We start from the raw sequence: 20011 nt of genomic DNA, 5'->3' as shown, positions 1-20011 counted from the left end.
TTCAGTTTTCCTGAAAACTGACCACACTTGAACTTGGGGGTTTCTAGTCAAAACGAGGCATGTCTCAGTTCCCCCAGCCAGATCCAGGTCTCATATGTGATCCAAAACACGAGAAATCTGCCTTGATTTAAGTCCCTCCATGTCAATCATATTCCAATTATACTTCCTATTAGTCTCTAAAGAGCAGTTCCGCCTTTGTGGGCGGGCTGAAAGCACTGCACAGATCAGTATGATGCAGGCTTAGCTACAGTCAGGTGCATAAATATTGGGACATTGACAGAATTTTCATATTTTGTCCTCTATTCACCACCACAATGGCTTTGAAATGAAACAAACAAGATGTGCTTTAACTGCAGACTTTCAGATTTAATTTGACGGTAATTACATTCAAATCAGGTGAATGGTGTAGGAATTACAACGGTTTCTATATGTGCCTCCCACTTTTTAAGGGGCCAAAAGTAATGGGACAAACTAAACAATCTTAAATCAAACTTTCACTTTTTAATACTTTTTGCAAATCCTTTGCAGGCAATTACAGCCTGAAGTCTGGAACGCATAGACATCACCAGATGCTGGGTTTCATCCCTGGTGATGCTCTGCCAGGCCTCTACTGCAAATGTCTTCAGTTCCTGCTTGTTCTTGGGACATTTTCCCTTCAGTTTTGTCTTCATCAAGTGAAATGCATGCTCAATCGGATTCAGGTCAGGGGATTGACTTAGCCTTAAAAAACTCTTTGGTTGCTTTTGCAGTATGCTTTGGGTCATTGTCCATCTTTACTGTGAAGCGCCGTCCAATGAGTTCTGAAGCATTTGACTGAATATGAGCATATAAATTTGCCCGAAACACTTCAGAATTCATTCTGCTGCTTTTGTCAGCAGTCACATCATCAATAAATACAAGGGAACCAGTTCCATTGGCAGCCATACATGCCCACGCCATGACACTACAACCACCATGCTTCACTGATGAGGTGGTATGTTTTGGATCATGAGCAGTTCCTTTCCTTCTCCATACTCTTCTCTTCCCATCACTGTGGTACAAGTTGATCTTTGTCTCATCTGTCCATAGGATGTTGTTCCAGAAGTGTAATGGCTTTTTTAGATGTTGTTTGGCAAACTCTAATCTGGTCTTCCTGTTTTTGTGGCTCACCAATGGTTTACATCTTGTGGTGAACCCTCTATATTCACTCTTGTGAAGTCTTGATTGTTGACTTTGACACATATACACCTACCTCCTGGAGAGTGTTCTTGATTTGGCCAACTGTTGTGAAGGGGTTTTTCTTCACCAGGGAAATAATTCTTCTGTCATCCACCACAGTTGTTTTCCGTGGTCTTCCGGGTCTTTTGGTGTTGCTGAGCTCTCCGGTGCGTTCTTTCTTTTTAAGAATGTTCCAAACAGTTGATGTGGCCACACCTAATGTTTTTGCTATCTCTCTGATGGGTTTGTTTTGATTTTTCAGCCTAATGATGGCTTGCTTCACTGATAGTGACAGCTCTTTGAATCTCATATTGAGAGTCGACAGCAACTGATTCCAAATGCAAATGTCACACCTAGAATCAACTCCAGACCTTTTACCTGCTTAATTGATAATGAAATAACGAGGGGATAGCCCACACCTGTCCATGAAATAGCTTTTGAGTTGATAGTCCCATTACTTTTGGCCCCTTAAAAAGTGGGAGGCACATATAGAAACCGTTGTAATTACTACACCGTTCCCCTGATTTGGATATAATTACCTACAAATTAAATCTGAAAGTCTGCAGTTAAAGCACATCTTGTTTGTTTCATTTCAAAGCCATTGTGCTGGTGAGGCCAAAAATATGAAAATTCTGTCAATGTCCCAATATTAATGCACCTGACTGTATGTGTGCAAAAAATTGAATAAATGGTTAAATTAAATAAAAAAGTTGTAGGGTCCCCCTCAAATCGGAAATCAGCCCTGGAACTCTCAGCCTTGGCTCAGCGTGAGGTCCCCCCTATTTTCCTATAAATAGATTTGGGCTGAACCAGAAATGGGGTCCTCCCTCCCAAGGAACAATCAGCCCTGGTCTGAAAGCCCAGCACTCTTCAACACACCCCCTGGGCTGTGGGTAATAGTAAAGTAGTTCAATTTAAAAAAACTAAAATGTGTGGAGTCCCCCACCTAATCAATAATCAGCCCTGGCCCTTTGAGCCTGATCTAGTATTGGAATACAGAGAGGGAAAATGGCATGGGGGTTCTCCTATTCTCCAAAAATAGGCAACTGATTATTGCCTACTCAGTACTGGAAATGGCACCAATAAACCGGTATACTGATTTCTCAGATCCTTATTCCTAGAACAAACCTCACAACTCTTGGTATAGGATGGCATCTTTTTTCAAAAACAACTACCATACATCTCTGAATTAATGGTCAATCATCTTATTAGTACCAGTCTACTAATTAGATTATTACATCTTACATCATGTACTTCCAGTAACACACTTCTCAGGAATGATTAACAAATTTCCAGCATGCCAATGAATGGAGTATATGTACTAAAGTGTGGGTTTTTAGAAGTGGAGTTGTTGCCTATAGCAACCAATCAGCTTCTACTTCTCATTTCTCTAGTACCTTCTAGAAGATAATGGCTAGAATCTGATTGGTTTCTATGGACAACAACTCCACTGCTAAAAACCCACACTTTAGCAAATATACCCCTGAATATGCAAGCAGAAGGCCTAAAAGATTTTTTATTAAAGCTGTGAGAAGAAACAGTAATGTTTCCCGCCATTTTAGCATGCTCCTATAAGCAGCTGCGAGACTTTGCTTTTGACTTACAGGGAAATATAATAGCCTGCAACTTGCAGGAATCTGGAAGTTTCTAGTGAGTCTGACAAAACTAACCTAGTTTTGCCTTTTATATGATTGCAACTTTAAAACATCAGGAAAGTTTGCGAAGATCTTGCTAATGCCTGCATGTTGCAGACTATTACTTCCCCCCCACCCCTTGTGTCTATATATCCATTTATCAGGCGTGCCTACCCTCTCGATTTGGTCGGGAGCCTCCCGAATATTGGGTGCCGCTCCCAACCCCCCGGAAAAGCAGGCAAGTAGAAACCCCCCGCAGCGGTGGGCCCGATGTCGTGATTCGCGCTAAATCGCGTCATTGTGGATCCGCCCCCCGCTTCACAATGCCTTTATTTTCGGTGAAGAGGGGGCGGGGCCGCGATGACGCGATCGTGCTGTCACGCCCTGGCCCCGCCCCCATGAAGAGTCAGTGTCCGGCCACGCCCCCCACTGTGTCGGCAACTATGCCATTTATGAATACTGAAATTATAGGAAATTATGGGGGTCATTCAGACCCGCTCGTGAGCGGCAGTCCGCTCGCAAGTGGGTCGATGTTCCCCCACTGCACATGCGCACGACGGAGGGAGCTCCGTCGTGCGCATGCGCGAGACCCGGCGAGCGACGGGCTCTCCATCGCTCCGGGTCTCGCACCAAAGGGGGCGTGCTGTCGATGTTGATTGACAGCACGCCCCCTTTGGTGGGCGTGCCTGCCAGACGGAAGCGTTCCCATCGCAACGCCTACCGTCTGAAGCCGGCCCCACTGACATCACTAGTGATTTCAGTGGGAGTGATTTTGGCTCTATCAGGGCTTGCGGCAGCGAGACCCTACCGCAGGGTCTCGTCGCAAGCCCGATGGTCGCGATGGTCAGGACCATCGCGACCATCATCATGGACGCTCGCATAAGCTGTGGGTGGTAACCCACAGCTATGCGAGCGTCCCAGAGGCCGCTCCATTTTCAGGGAGGAGGGCCCTGATTCAGAGCGAGCGCTCTGGTCAGAGCGTTCAGCTCTGAATCAGGCCCTATGTGTACAGCTGTTGATATTGATATAGTTATGTAGGCACACATGAACAGATAACTCAAACTGCGAACAATCCAGTACTTAACCAGTGGTTTTGGTGCAGGTACAGGCATACATACTGTTACATGAACACTGGTGATGGAGCGGAGCTTGAGCGAAGCGGGGTTCCATACTGTTCACCAGTCAGCGACTGTATGCTGCTTGCGGAAAGCAGTGCAGAATGTTGGAACAGTGTTAAATGCAGGTATTAACCAGATCTATTATAGAAGCCAAGTAGGAAACTTTTGTCTCCCACCATGTCACTCTACACAGTAAAGTAAAGACAAGATGGCCCCTGCACATGCTCAGTAGTGAGGTCGGCAGCCATTATGAAACAGGTCATGAAGCCTCCCTGGAGGAACTGCAAGACTGGAGTCTGTGCAGTAGCACACATCTCTTTGCACACCCCGCCTCGCTACAAACTTCTCCATGGTACACAATTATTTAATTTCAGCTTTTCTGAAGTAACCTGTAAAATAAATTGGGTAAAACACATAAAAAGGCATCAACATATCACGTCACTTTAGCTTGGATTTCTTGGACGATACATCAGCAAAGGTTACTTCACTGACAGCATGGGTCATAACAACGGTTTCTCTATTCATGAACTTGGGACTGTTGTCACTATCATAATTCTTGATGCTTTTCACATTTGTAGCTGTGAAACCTTGTTGCACCTGAATCAGTGTACCAAAAATCTTTTCTGTGGCTACTTGTAACATTCAAGGATGACTCTTCACTGCCATTGCATTTCTTGCTTTGCATAGGATACATAGGGGTAGATGTATGATAGCGGAACTTAACATGCCGCTATAACGCTTCCTGCTTCGCCTCTTTACCGAGGTGAAGCAGGAAGCATTACCGATGATATGTAAGAACATCTCATCGGCCGGAGAGGGGGAGCGTTAACTCCCCCCTCCGGCTCTACCCGCTAGAGCCCACAGCGCATCAGCCTAGTGCTGATGCCCTGTGTCTCTGTCCCAGCCGGCTCCACTGAGCATGCACGGGATCTCACAAGTATCGCGTGCAGCCTGGAGCCGGCAGCAGGGACAGCGCTGTCCCTGCTGTGGAGATAGGGCAGTGCCAGGCTGTAGCTGTCGATAACGACAGCTACAGCGGGCCGAACGGTCAGGCGATCTGACCGTTCGTACATGGCCCAGGCTATCAGCGCTGCTATCTTGTAGATAGCAATGCCGATAATGACAGGGGCACATAGCGGCTCTGTCATTGACCTCCCAGAACCCTGATCATACATTGGGTAGAAGCGGTATCAGCGCACCTAACGTGCGCTTTTACCGCTTCTGGCCTTGTTACATCTCCCCCATATTCTTTTGCATGCACTCAATTGCTTTGTAACCTATCTTGTGACAATTATAACTTTTTGTGTGATACCCCATAAGGACCACCATGGACTTTTATATGCTGCCCTGTGCTGGGGCATGTTCTGGAAGTGCAGTAAGCAGAGACTCTAGGACCCAGGAGACCAGGCAGTGTGTGCTTCAGTACAGAGCTGAGAGTGAAACTAGGTGAGAGAGGCTGGAAGCAGCAGGAAAATGGTTGTTGCTAGATCCAATTTGCTGGCGCGCTCTGCATTATGGGAGAGACGTCATGACATCTCTCCCATTACCCACTGCCAGAGCCGGAAGGCGGAGCTCATGAGTGAGCTCCAGCCCGGCTCTTGCAGTGGGCGCTGCAGCAATGAGAGTCTGTCTGACTCTCATTGGCTGCTGTTTAGCACACACATCGCCGCCACGCTGGTGGCGATGTGTGTGTTAGAATGCACAGCCTGAGCCCGCCTCCCACCCTCTGCCTGGCGCTATTGGGCAAGTGCTCGGGAGGGAAGGAGCTCGGCTGTGCAGCACAGGACTGGTGCTGGGAAGCCTAGCGCCGGTCCTGTGTAAATGTGTAGCATTGATTGCACTCACTGCGGTAGGCACTACACTGGGTAACTAGGACGGACCGGCACCGTGGCCGGCTGCGCCCCCCCACGCTGCCGGTCCCACGGCGCCAGGGGCGCGTGCCCTGCTCGCCCTGTCCTAGTTACGCCACTGCAGTTAGTAAACGAGAAGCAAGTATTGTAATATTTTACTGTGATGACTATAGTACGCATTAATGAGTGTTTGAAGACAATTCTAGTTACTATGTAATGGTTATTGAATGATTCTCGCATGTTCAAACTTATTCACTACCAGTGTGACAAAGTGCTCCTGCACAATAACACTACCGTCACTTTCAAAGTGTGTAATTACTGTGCTGGGTTCTGGGGGGTCTCCTGTCTCTCTGCTGTGATAGGAGGAGCCTGAAAGAGGAACTGCACTGATCCACTTCCAAGCAGGTTCCAGAAGAAAAGCAGGTACGATCCACTAATAAGTGACATCCCACCAAATTGGGGGTGTTACATTTGTATATAATGCAGTTGTCTCAGCACTTTAATCACAGGGAACACATTCTTGAAACTGTAATAACTTTGTTCTGACTGTCTGTTGTTAATTTAGCTGTGTTTGCCTCCAATGTCACAACCATGAAGTAAAACTCAGGGGTCAAGTTCTAAAACCTTTCACACTTTAATTGTATTTCCATAGCAAACATCCAGGTTGCATACTTTTCTGCACCTTTTAATTTTTTAAATCCCACTATGAATGTAGCATTTGTATTTATTCTTCTTACATACATAACTGTGCAGCTTCTGTAATTTATTCAGTTTCACTGCTGCTATACTGCTCAGGAAACACTCTGTGTTTTTGTGAAGTCTGCACTACAAATGTGCTTAAGATGGCTTCTGTGTGCTGCTCTGGGTGTCTCTAATACTGTAGCTTGTATGTCTGAAGTGTTTGGATGCCTGGATACTTTACACCTGTGTACCTGGCCCATAACATGTTGAAAATTATGTGTGTGCAGGTGTTAACATTGCAGAGTTATGTATGCACACACCAGTGGATGACTCAAACTATGAACACTTAAGCAGTGGTTTGGATTCATCGATAAATAGCAGGTACAGCCATACTCACTGTTACATTCTGGTGATTGAGCGGAGCGGGGTTCCATACAGCTCACCAGCTGCTGAGTGTATGATGCTTGTGGGTAGTGATGCAGAATGTTGGAAAAGCGTTAAATGCAGGTATTAACCAGGTCTCTCATAGGAGCTAAGTAGGAGACTTCTGTCATGCTACAAAGTAAAGACAAGATGACCCCCTGCACATGCTCAGTAGTGAGCTCGGCAGCCATCTTGGAACAGTTCATAAAGCCTCCCTGGAGGGACAGGAAGACTGGAGTCTGTGCAGAAGCACACTTCTCTTTTAACAGATATTATATCGGCATTTGAGGAGTGGCAACATTGGTTTTAAGAGGAACTTATGCCATCAGTATGTATTAAATCATCCATAAGAGTGAACTCTATAAGGCCCACCCATTCATATAGTTAATTCTCTCTCTCTCTCTCTCTCTCTATATATAGATGGAATAAGTGTATATTCAAACCAGCGTCTCCACTCCTTAATGCCAATTTAATGTGTAATAAATTAATTTACTCTTCTCTACATAGGGGCATACATCTTCCTATTGGCCTGGATGGCCCTTGCCAGGGGCGCCGGCCGTTTCAGCTCGACATCACTAGCACATGATCTGTCTCCTCTGCTCTTAGCAGTGTCCCGCAGTCCCGCAGATCTTAGCTTCAGCAAAGATCTCCTTCAGATTCCTCTGCTCTTGCCAGTGTTCTCCATTGATTGTTAGTATGTATTAACCTTCTTATATGTCCCTTTATATCAGAAACATTTAAAATTATATCTCTTCCCCCACAATACCCAACACATACCAATCACCACTCACTAATTCCAATATGTCAACTGTGCAGGAAAAGAGTGCAAGCACCACATCAATCACAAGGATCTTATTGCAAGGTAGTTTGCATAAATGCAAATTATCTTGCCCACAATGCATCTTGTTTGTTATTGATGCCCTCTTTTCTTGTGTTGTTGACATATAGAAATTAATAAACAGTGCTTTTCATGTAGTAAGTGTTATAACTGAAAAAAAATATTATATATATATATATATATATATGTCGCAGGCGGCACTCGGTAACAATAAATGCCAGTACACAGCTGGTTTACACAGTATCAACGTTTCAAGACTTTAATGGTCTCATCATCAGGATAAAACATGATGACGAGACCATTAAAGTCTTGAAACATTGATACTTTGTATACCAGCTGTGTACTGGCATTTATTGTTCCCGAGTGCTGCCTGCGACCCTTTGCTACATGTTGGATCCTTGCTGTGGATACCTAGGAGGGCACCGGCTATTTATAACATCTTTTGAAGGGAGTGCTGCTCACCTGCATTGTGAATATATGTGTATATATATATATATATATATATATATATATATTTATTTATTGTCTCCCTATTTCTACAGGCATGTAAATTGAACTACCCCCAGTGTAAGTGTAATAAATTTATCTTTTCCTCGGTTTGGGGGACTGGATATGATCTTTATAGGTTGTGGCTAACCCTGTGTTGGTAATAAGACATGATCCGTATGGACTGTCTTCATTCTTTTGTGGGATAAAATAAAAGATTCATATGAGTTATCATCCCAGTAAATTAATGGTAGAGTGTAGGTATCAGTTGTTAAAAAGCGTAATGCAGTGTAGATAGCCCAATTTGAACATATGTAAATTATGTTACCCATAATGCATTTTGTTTGTTTTTGATTCAAAGTTTTTAAGTTTTTCCTGTGTTTTTTTGCATGAATAAATTTATATATAGTGGTTTGCAATAGAGTAAGTTCTATAAAAGATATATATATTAAAAAGAGAAATACAAATTATACTCTCCCTATTTCTTCACGTGTGTGAATTAAACTACCCCCAGTGTGTGTTATTTTTTTTTTTAGTAGAAGTAGTCATTGGCGGGTGGCGCCAGTCCCTTAGTTTGCCAGGGGCGCTCAGACCCCTAGATACACCCCTGTCTCTACATCATAGTTTGTCTCTTCTATAGAAGAGAATATTTTACAACAGAAAGCACAAATGATGGAGTTTTCCATCAGTTTCACTACTTTGTGTTACTGCTACCTCTGCTCTTACTTCTGAGGTCTCCAAACACAATACTGTTCTAGGGTCATGATGCTAATATGAGAACCTTTGAATATTTGAAAGTATACTCACAACTGTGAGTGACTTTGAGGTCCTCTATATCGAGGCTGAAGTTTCTATTACAAAAATAGACAACAAAGACACACACACTGGGTATATATTGTTTTATAAATCTAAAAATGCAGTTAATACAGCTCAAATAAACTCTTTACCTTTGTAATTCCCAAGACGCCTATATTTGGGCTTGATGAAGTAGACCCATTTCCAGTTCCAAGTAACCCAGCAATAACACAGCAAATTCCTTCAATACATATTCCTCTGAAATAAATAAAACATGTTACTCCTTCCATAGGTATATGTTTTAAATTAGTCAATTATCATAATTAGATATATAACGCTCCTGTGTGTACCCAGCTTTAAGCTGAGTAAGAAAGAGGTTTCTATTGCACAGGAAAAATAACAACCATTTGTTTTAGAGAAGACCTCTACAAAAATAGACTCTCTCAGTTTCTATTCTATAATTAGAACCATTCTATACATAGGGGGTGCTGCCACAGATAAATATTTGATAAGGAGAAAGAAAGGGGTAAGAATCTGTATATGGCGCACTGAAATTAAAATATAGCTTTTAATGAATCCTATCTAAATTAGATATATTAAAATAGTGAAATATATGTGACAAAAAAAGGAGAATTTTTATTAGATATAATGAATAAATAAAATAAATAAAGTGCAAATAAATGTGAAAAAAGTGTCTAAAATAGGCGTTACGCTGTGTGCCTATGGTCTACTATAAGAATTATACCTGATTGTTAAATGTCTAATACATAATGTCAAACCAGATACCGATACTCTGCCCCCTAAAAAAAAAAGGGAAAATGAATATGGTGTCTATCTATCTATCTATCTATCTATCTATCTATCTATCTATCTATCTATCTATCTATCTATCTATCTATCTATCTATCACATATGCACATAAACACTAATACAGAATAGCCTTAAATGGAGTGAATATATTGTGGGCAATGGAGGAGGTTCCCCTTCAGTGCTGGCGCCCGGCAGCAGGCGCCTCCATTGTCTCCCATAATTCTGCCCCTGAGTCTGTCTTCTAATGTCTCCTTTATAATTTCACCTTTCACTAACACTTTTTGCAAACTACTGGACTGCTAGAAATGTCCTCAGAATATACCACAGTTCTAGTCATGGAAAATTAACCCATACTTGCCTACTTTCCTGGGAGTCGCGGGAGGTGTGGACCCCACTAAAGGTAGAGATGTATTATAAATGGATATATGTAAATACTGTACTTAGAACATGTAAATACGGTATGCACTGTGTATATGGCACAGAATGGGTAATATGGAACCATATTGTAAATGACCATATACATATAAATACTGTTGCAGGCAGTATGTGGTGAGTCAGCAGCAGGTCACATGACTCAGAACCTGCTGGAACCAGCTGCAGGTGGCTGAGCATAGTTGCCAAGCCCGCTTATGGGGGGTACCCACTTAGCGATTTAAACAAGCGATTGCACAATAACGATGTCGTTATCATGCAATCGCTTGCAAATCGTGCATGCATTGGGCATGTTTTGGACGGTGCCCACGGGTTGCTTCTGATCTCCGACATCGCCCGTACATGCAGGTCAACCTGACGATCTCGTCAGGTTCTGCATGTGCGGGGATTAGGGATTTGCCGGGACTGAACGAGTGAACGTTGAGTCTAGGCACATCACTAGCTATACAAACGACAGCACGATTGCATTGTTGCAATTGTGCTCTCGTTTGTATATCGCTAAGTGGATACCCCCCATTATAACAAGTGTAATTGGGCTTTTTTTTTGTTTTGCAAGTTGCTTGTTTTTGGGTTTGTTTTTTTAAGGTTGCTTATTTTTGGGCTTGTTAATTTTGTGTGCATTGCCAAGACACCCCTGGAGGTAAGTAAATGTGTGTGTGTGTGTGTGTGTGTGTGTGTGTGTTTTGCACTGATAGTGACAGAGAGGGGGGAAGGTTGTGTCTGGGGAATAGAGGGCAGTAGCTGGAGTACAGGGTGAAGTTGGAGGGGGCAGGCAAGAAGGAGAGGTAAACTAGATGATAGAAATGAGGCAGATACATGGGGGTGAGTTAAAATGACTGAGGATGTTAAAAAGAGGGGATAATGGAATTAGAAAGGTGACAGAAATGAAGGAAAAGAAGAGTCAGGTAAAGGAAAGGTGGGTACACACACTAGACTATATGTCACCTGATCCTGCTGATTGGACTGACATATCATCCACATCGGCTAGTGTGTAACCACTATCATGACCCTGCGCACTCCTGCGGGTTGTCCATCGGGGTCGTTCCGTCGGCCTGCATATAGGGCCGATGGAATGACGCAGATGCCAACACTGGTATAGTAGATGGGAAGCAATATAGGCAGATAAGGCTGTGCATACACTAAAATATTTAGGTTAGAGAAGAGGGGGAATAAGGGAAGCTAGGCAGGTAGCGAGGGTAAAGAGACACACCCATAAATTGGGCTTTTTTATTGGGCTTTTCAGGATTGGTTTGGGCTTACTTTTTTTTTTTCCAAAATATATTTATTAAGGCTTTGCATAATACAATAAGGATATATATATATATATATATATATATATATATATATGTATATATTAGACAGTATTGAATAAACAAGAAAAAATTATGACAGGAATAAATTAAGGGAAATAATCCCTATAGTAAAGCCAAACATTTTTTCCTATTTTTGTAAAATAATATAGATCAATATATTTGTGAACCGAGAAATTATATGACAATCTTAAATGGGATATACACAGTGTTGGTTCAATATATTAAAGGAAGAGATTGAACATCAAGTCTACAACATATCAACCAAAAAAGATAGAACAATTGGCAAATTTTCTTAATTGATAGAATATAATAATAATAATAATAATAATAATAATAATAATAATAAAAATAGGGACATAAAACAAAATTACAAATAACCAGCACAACAGGTGCTTACCCGAGACCCACGAGTCGTCGATCCATCCATGGGACAAATAAAAATAAAAGGAGAAATAGGTGATATGTGTAAAAAAAAAAAGACAAAGTACAAGAAAGAAAGATTGTATAAAGAAGGACTAAAGAGTAATGAGGTTTTGATCAGCCAATATGATGCTGGAAGTAATTCTGGATAGCTAGTTTAGTAGACAATGAAGCGTCTGGATATATTTGCCCCAACATTGAAATAGTTTAGATGTTAGTGTCTCCTTATTCAGAGTCAACTCCAGCCAGTCCATGGTAAATAAAAAGAGGAGTCTAGAAGTGACCGTGGCTAAAGTGAGAACAGAGCCATGGATCCATTGTTGAAGGATAGCTTTTCTGCCAACTGCCGCTAGAAGTAATAATAATTTTTTATCAACCCTGGGGATATCAGGTTGGTCAGCTAAATAGCCGAATATTGCCCAAGGCGCTGTGCACTGGAATGATATACCTAAAGTGGTATTACCATAATGAGTTAAGTCTTTCCAGAATTGTTGAATATATTGGCAGTCCCAAAAGCAATGTTTAAGATCTGCCTCAAGAGTTAAGCATTTGGGGCAATTGGCATCTTCAGATAAACCAATCAGATGTCGTCTTTTAGGTGATATATATGCTCTATGTAATATTTTATATGTCATTTCCTGATAGGAACTGGCTGTAATGAGCTTTAAGTTCAAATAAAAAGTATTGAGAATATCAGTGGGAGAGAGAGATGGTAATCCCTGGCAGCTCACTTTCTGGATCAAGTTCGATTCTCATTCGAGCGTATATAGTGAAGATAGAGTATGAGCCAAATTTTAACAAGAGCATCAAAAGAATTTACAAAGTCTTGTGGATTTAACCGTGAAAGAATGGATTTCAAGTAATGTACAGCTTGAAAGTAAGGAAACCTATGTTGAGGCCTAAGGGGGTCATTCAGACCCACTCGTGAGCGGCAGTACGCTCGCAAGTGGGTCGATGTTCCCCACTGCGCATGCGCACGACGGAGGGAGCTCCGTCGTGCGCATGCGCGAGACCCGGGGAGCGACGGGCTTTCCATCGCTCCAGGTCTCGCATCAAAGGGGGCGTGCTGTCAATGTTGATTGACAGCACGCCCCCTTTGGTGGGCGTGCCGGGGGCGTGGCGGCCAGACGGAGGCGTTCCCATGGGAACGCCTACCGTCTGAAGCCGGCCCCACTGACATCACTAGTGATGTCAGTGGGAGTGATTTTGGCTCTGATAGAGCCAAAATCACTCCAGGGCTTGTGGCAGGGAGACCCTACCGCAGGGTCTCCATCGCAAGTCCGATGGTCGCGATGGTCAAGACCATCATGACCATCTTTTTGGCCGCTCGCATATGCTGTGGGTGGTCACCCACAGCTATACGAGCAGCCAGGAGGCCGCTCCATTTTCATGGAGGAGGGCCCTGATTCAGAGCGAGCGCTCTGGTCAGAGCGTTCGGCTCTGAATCAGGCCCTAAGATTGTACTTTTCCATAGCTTCAGGAAAAGTAAGTGGTGTTGTTGAGGAACCCAGTAATTGTCTAAGAATGGAAATAACCAAAGAGGGCCAAGTTGTAAAGGGTAAGGATGTAGTGCTATCTTGAAATTCCATATTTCCTACCAAAGGAAGAAACAAGGAATGTGTGTAATTAAGATTATGTGTTTTCCTACCCAATTTCCAGGCCTGGAGAGTGGAAGTTAATATATTATCTAAATGGAGTGACTTAAGTGTGGAGAGGTGTGCATGCAAGACGTAGTTAAGCGAGGGAGGGGAGCATAGTTGTGATTCCAGTGCAACATCTGTATAAATATTACAGCCTCGAATCCAGTCAATGGCAAAGTGGAGGAGACAGGTATTGTTTAATGTCAGGTAAATTAATCCCTCCTCTCTGTGGCTGCTGAGTTAATTTACGAAAACTAATTCTGGGTTTTTTATTGTTCCACAAAAATCTGTAAATAAGTCTATTAAGGTGTGATACATCCTGTCGTGTGAGAAGAAGAGGGGTCATCTGCTATACATATAAAAGTTTTGGGAAACTGGCCATTTTTACCAAATTGCAATGTCACAAAAAATGAAGGTGAAGATTCTGCCAAAGACTGAGCTCCGATTGAATTTTACGAATAAAGGGACGTATATGAGAAGGATGGGAAGGGAATGCAATTCCCAAAAATGTAATATAGGTATGTGCCCATTGAAAGGAAAAACTATTATTCCAACCCGATCTCGCCTTCCCGAACATAGCTAGGGCTTCAGATTTGTCATAGTTAAAAGAAAATCCAGCAAACAAAGAACCGCTGGATGGTTGTGATTAGTAAGGGGTCTGGGACTGGGGACTGAGCTCCTAGGGTTTGATGTGAGAAGAAGCATGTCGTCAGCAAAGGCTGTTACATGAAGTTCCCTATTCCCTATCTTTATACCCTGGTATCCATGAAGATTCATCAGGTATCATAAAAAAGGTTCTAAATTAAAAAGGAGGGGGGAAAGGGGGCAGCCCTGTCTGGTGTCTCATTCTAAGTAAAAGGTAGAAAAGGTAATACTATTATTAACCATAACCTGTGCCATAGGTGTAGTATAAAGAGTGTGTACAAGGGAGCGGAAAACAGGGCCAAAGTGTTAGGAATGAAGCACCCCAGAAAGATGGAGCCATGCGATCTTGTCAAATGCTTTTTCTGCATCTAGATTAATAAGGATGTTATCTCTCCCTTTTATGTTGATGAGTATGTGAAATGGTTGCAATAGCCGCACAGAGTCCCTGTACAGACTGTCTATTCCGAACGAAAACAAGTTGAGCAGGCGAGATCAAGCGGGGCAGAAAAGTTTGCAATCTATTTGCTATCAATTTAGTTAGAATTTTGAAATCTTGGTTAAGGAATGAGATAGGGCAGTATGACCAGACTAGAGATGGATCCTTGCCTGGTTTCGCTAACACAATTATTTTAGCCTCATTAAATCGAAGTGGGATCTCTCCAGAAGTAAGAATGTGATTATAAAGTTTTGTTAAGACCGGTGTTAATTCGGCTCCAAGCATTTTGTAAAACTCTGCACCAAAACCATCTGGGCCCGGGCTTTTACCATTAGGTAAGGATTTAATAACTTTAAGAACCTCTTCATCAGATATAGGTTCATCAAGAAATTCTCTTTCCTCCAGAGAGAGTGTAGGTAGACGAGCTTCCTCTAAAAATTTGGAATCCTTCATCTGGGTTATCAGTGAATATAAAGATTTATAGAAATGCATAAATTCTTCACAAATAGCGGTAGGGTCGGAGATAATTTTACCAGAAGTATTTATGGTATGAAACCAGGTCTTGGTCTGTAAATATGCAGTTTTGTGAGTAGGTGTGTCAGAATGTTTAAATGTACTATGGCCCTGATTCAGAGCCGGACACTCTGACCAGAGCGCTCGCTCTGAATCAGGGCCCTCCTCCATTAAAATGGAGCGTCCTCCTGGACGCTCATATAGCTGTGGGTCACCACCCACAGCATATACGAGCGTCCAAAAAGATGGTCGCGATGGTCTTGACCATCGCGACCATCGGACTTGCGACGGAAACCCTGCGGTAGGGTTTCCCAGCCACAAGCCCTGGAGTGATTTTGGCTCTATCAGAGCCAAAATCACTCCCACTGACATCACTACTGATGTCAGTGGGGCCGGCTTCAGACGGTAGGCGTTCCCATGGGAACGCCTCCGTCTGGCAGGCACGCCCCCGGCACGCCCACCAAAGGGGGCGTGCTGTCAGTCACCATCGACAGCGCGCCCCCTTTGGTGCGAGACCCGGAGCGACAGCTTGGCTGTCGCAGTCCGGGTCTCGCGCATGCGCACGACGGAGCACCCTCCGTCGTGCGCATGCGCAGTGGGGAACATCGACCCACTTGTGAGCGTACTGCTGCTTGCGAGTGGGTCTGAATGACCCCCTATATGCGGCAGTGAGGGCATTACTAAGTTCCTGAAGTTTAGTTGTGAATAGTTTACGTTCGGAGTGAGTATACGATAAGATATGTCCTCTAAGGACAGCTTTGGAGGCCCCCAAAATATCGTTGAATTATCAGTTTGGTCTATGTTGTCATTAATATAATTGAGCCAGGTATTTTTAAGATATAAATTAAAATCATCTGAATGGCGTAAGTATGCTGGAAAGCGCCAGCATTTAGAGTAATTTTGAAGTTGGCTTAGCTGAATAGTTAGAAGTAGTGGGGCATGATCAGATATAATTATATCTTTGATAGATGTATGTGTGATTTTAGAAAAAAGTTGGTGAGAAAGCAGGAAATAATCAATGCGAGAGTAGGTAGAGTGAGGGTGGGAATAAAAAGAGTAATCCTTTTGTAAAGGGCAGTGAAGTCGCCATGGGTCTAGTAATTGAGGTGTGTGCAGAGAGAAGAGATGGTGTCACAGTGAGTTGTAGGTCTATGAGTACTCACTCCCGATCTGTCCATGGATGGATCCACGACCATGTTGAAGTCTCCGCCCACTATGAGATTGCGTCCTCCCCATTCCAGAAGTTTTTGTAACAGTACTGCAAAAAAAGACTGGTTAGGTAAATTTGGGGCATATAGATTAAGCAATGTGTATTCAACATTGTCAATGAGTACATCAAGTAGTATGAACCATCCATGTGGATCCAAGAATTTCCTATGTATAATGTATATCAGATTACGGTGAAAAAAAATGGCAGTCCCCCTAGTTTTATTGGAGTATGGGGCAGAGATACATTATCTGTTCCAGGGTGCACGAAGAGTATTTCTAATATTGTCAGTCCAGTGAGTTTCTTGGAGAAATATAATATGCGGACAGAGGCGATGAAGATGTGAGATAACTTTTTTTTGCTTTATTGGATGATTAAGTCCCTCAACATTCCAGGATACAATCGTAAAAGAGGTCAATTTAGTTCTTCCCAAGGTGGATGAAGAAGAGGGAGGTGAAGGTGGTCGACTATCCAATTCCAGTAGAAGGAATTAGCAGTGTAGAGAGGTGAATGACAATGTAGGGCCTCTCCTCATCCCAGCGAGCGACGGTAGGGAAACCTTTGGTAGACCAACTCTCGGGGTCTGGGTATTTAACAGAAAACAAATAAAAAAACAGTCAATGGTAGGCAAAAACAAATATTGCTAAAGAGCCATCCTGTAAACATGTGGAGCGTCTTTAGCAATTTATCTTGGATTTTTAGAATATGAAAGGCAGAGAATTACTATCATGGTAAAAATCAAGTATCTTGGCTTGAGATATAATTCCTGGCCGCTGTAGGATCATCAAAAAAAAAATCGTTTTCCATCTTTAATAATTCTCAATCGAGCTGGATATAATAGTGAAAATTTGATCTGGTTTTCAAAGAGCTGCTTGCAGACAGGAGCAAATTCTCTGCGCTTGTTGGCAACATGGCTGGAGAAATCTTGAAAGATGAGGAGATGGTCACCTTTATAAATTAGATTAGCGGTTCTCCTGCAGTAGTCGAGAAGTTTAGTTTTATCAACATAATTCAAGATTTTCATGATGACCGGGCGAGGGCGGTCAGAATCTTTTCGTCGATCCAGTCCTACTCTATGTGCCATCTCAATAACCAATGGTGTACCTTTCAGATCCACAGCTAGCTGTTCTGGTATCCAGGTAGAAAGAAGATCCAGTAACTCATGACCCTTTACTGTCTCAGGAATGCCCACCACATGAATGTTATTTATCCTACTACGATTTTCTAAGTCATCAACTTTGTCAGCAAAAACAGATAGTTCTTTACATTGATCCTCAATGACTTGATTAGCTGAACGCAAGTAATCTTCCAGGGAGGAGACCCGTTGTTCCACATCATCAAAATGTTTGGAATGTTGGTTCAACTGGGTTAGGGTGGAATCAATGGCCTCCTTTAGACCTGCCAATTTTTCATCTAAGAGAGGGCTGAGCACTGCAGCAATAAAAGCCGGTTTAATTTTTTTTGCTTTGAGGGTTGCGCTTGTTTTACCTTTACGTTGAGAGGCATAACGGGATACGGAGAAATCAGATGCAGAGGAATTATAGTGTGAAGTGTCTTCTTGTGCTGGATTAGAGCCGGTAGGGGTCATGGAGTAATTCACTAGAAACTTTTTCATAGAGAATGTAGGAGCTGGAGGTGAAAGGAGATGATGTTGCTGTGAGACAGATGAATGAGGAAAAGCCACATGTATAGGTTAATAAACCATGGTTTACATTATGCTCTCAAACCTATGAAAGGAACGAGATAAGTCGGTGATAGCTCCCATAGCAGCTGAGAAATAGAGGGAGAGTTCATGTAACAGTAGTGGGGATATGAGAAAAAAAAAAAGACAAATTTATTCGTCCAGCTAATATAGAGTCAGTTGTCTATCCGCACAACATCTCTCACAACTGCTAAAATCTGCCAATAATGTAAAAGTAGAGAAAGATATATTAATTTGCTGGATGTAAATTATCTAAGCTGTAGTGAGGAGTCTGGTATATATAACAAGCTGTGCATGCATGGGGGTAGGCAGCAGGCAATATTGAGCAGCAGCTGGATGGTGAAGCAGCAAGTGTGCACAGTCTTAAGGAATATAGCTGGATGTCTGGATCTTGATTTCCAAGAAGGCGGCCAGATATGTGTGCACTAAATGTATTTATTCCTTCACTCAGGCCCCAGGAGGTGTCAGCCACGGGTGGACATCAGCAGGGGGTCCAATGACATATGGGGAGACCACCTGAGGGGAGTGGCAGCGGTATCTAAGGTCTGTAACAAAATACCCATCACAGCCCCTACATCAGTCTCACATCCCAGCTGCAACGCTGACCTCACCAGTACCGGAGAGTGTGAGCAGTATAACTATCAGATACAGGGTCTGCCTCCTCTATTCATAATAAAAACCCCTACAGACTACATAAGACTGCTATGTAAAGAGAGAGAGGGGAAAAAGCCTAAATATATTGCAGCAGAGAGGAAGTTATTTAGTAGCTGTCACATTACTGCTCCTAGGAGGAGCTACCACAGCCAGTGAGCATTGTAGCAGCAAGGATTCCCTTCAGTGCAGGAAAGACTATTCAATAATAAGTCCTCGACCATTATCAAAAGTCCCTGGCTATTCTGTAACTGATTTGTAAACTGAAATTCCTTAACACGTACTATCCACTAGTGGAAACAAAACAGGGCAATCCCTCAAAGTGCACCACCTGTAAAGAAAGTGCTGGACCTTATTTCTGATGATATCTTGCATGCATGCAATACATATATTTACGTCTTAGTAACAGGATTTTAGTTAGAGATACATGTCAGTGTATATTGTGATGTAATTTAACCTTACTGTGATAATTTGACGTGCATCTTAGTTTAAAGTATTTAGCTTGGTATGATCTTATTTACTATTTTAGGGAACTGCTGTATTCTTAAGACACCTATGGTAAGAAAATAGTTTCTGAAAAGTATTAGTTTTAAACAGGTAAATTGGGGTCAATAGTCCTTTTTGAAGAGTACGGTACTGCTGGATGAGACTTCAGTTACCAACCAGTTCCAGCAAAATAAAACGTTACTATTGTGTAGTATAGTGCAAATTTACTAGAGGTGTTAACAATGACGTTGTAGATGGTCATGATATTGTATATTATTTACTAGTCTTTCCTAATTGTTTGAAAAACATAGTTTCAATAAAACAAAACTCTTATTTGAACCACAAATGTTTCTCATCTATGCCTGTCCCTTCCTTCTTACCTCTCTGATTCACTAAGAAGAACCAAGAGACTCATTCAATTCTGGCTAGATTGGGAAACCCCACACTGCACAATAAACCAATACCGGTCGGGTGTTAATTTTTGGCATCACATAAAACAGGATTCGGAGTCCAAAGTAAGGAGGATTCTTAAAGCAGACAGAGATATCACAGGACCAGCATTCTTCAGGAGACTCAGCCAGTCATAGTCCCATCATGTCTCAACTGAATCCCATCACTTTGCCATACTATTTTGGTGCTCCTTGGCTGCCCACATATCCCGGGGATGGTCATGGTTCAGACAGGAGCATGCTTACAGAGTTTAAAAAGAAGATGAAATCAATGTTTCATCTGTA

General features: G+C 42.6%; 1 protein-coding gene across 2 annotated transcripts in view; it reads right to left on the bottom strand.

The window, feature by feature from the left end:
• Positions 1 to 20011, bottom strand: part of SLC23A1 (solute carrier family 23 member 1) — a 218426-nt gene that overhangs the window by 61832 nt on the left and 136583 nt on the right. For both annotated transcript variants that reach the window (XM_088451118.1, XM_088451126.1), the window contains exon 10: positions 9175 to 9280. In XM_088451118.1, the coding sequence (XP_088307244.1) occupies positions 9175 to 9280 (106 nt within the window). The remainder of the gene's footprint in view (positions 1 to 9174; positions 9281 to 20011) is intronic.

Source organism: Taudactylus pleione, unplaced genomic scaffold, assembly GCF_031769625.1.
Source record: "Taudactylus pleione unplaced genomic scaffold, aTauple2 ptg000025l, whole genome shotgun sequence".
In the NCBI taxonomy this organism is placed as follows: domain Eukaryota; kingdom Metazoa; phylum Chordata; class Amphibia; order Anura; family Myobatrachidae; genus Taudactylus; species Taudactylus pleione.
This window is presented reverse-complemented; position numbering and strand designations above follow the sequence as displayed.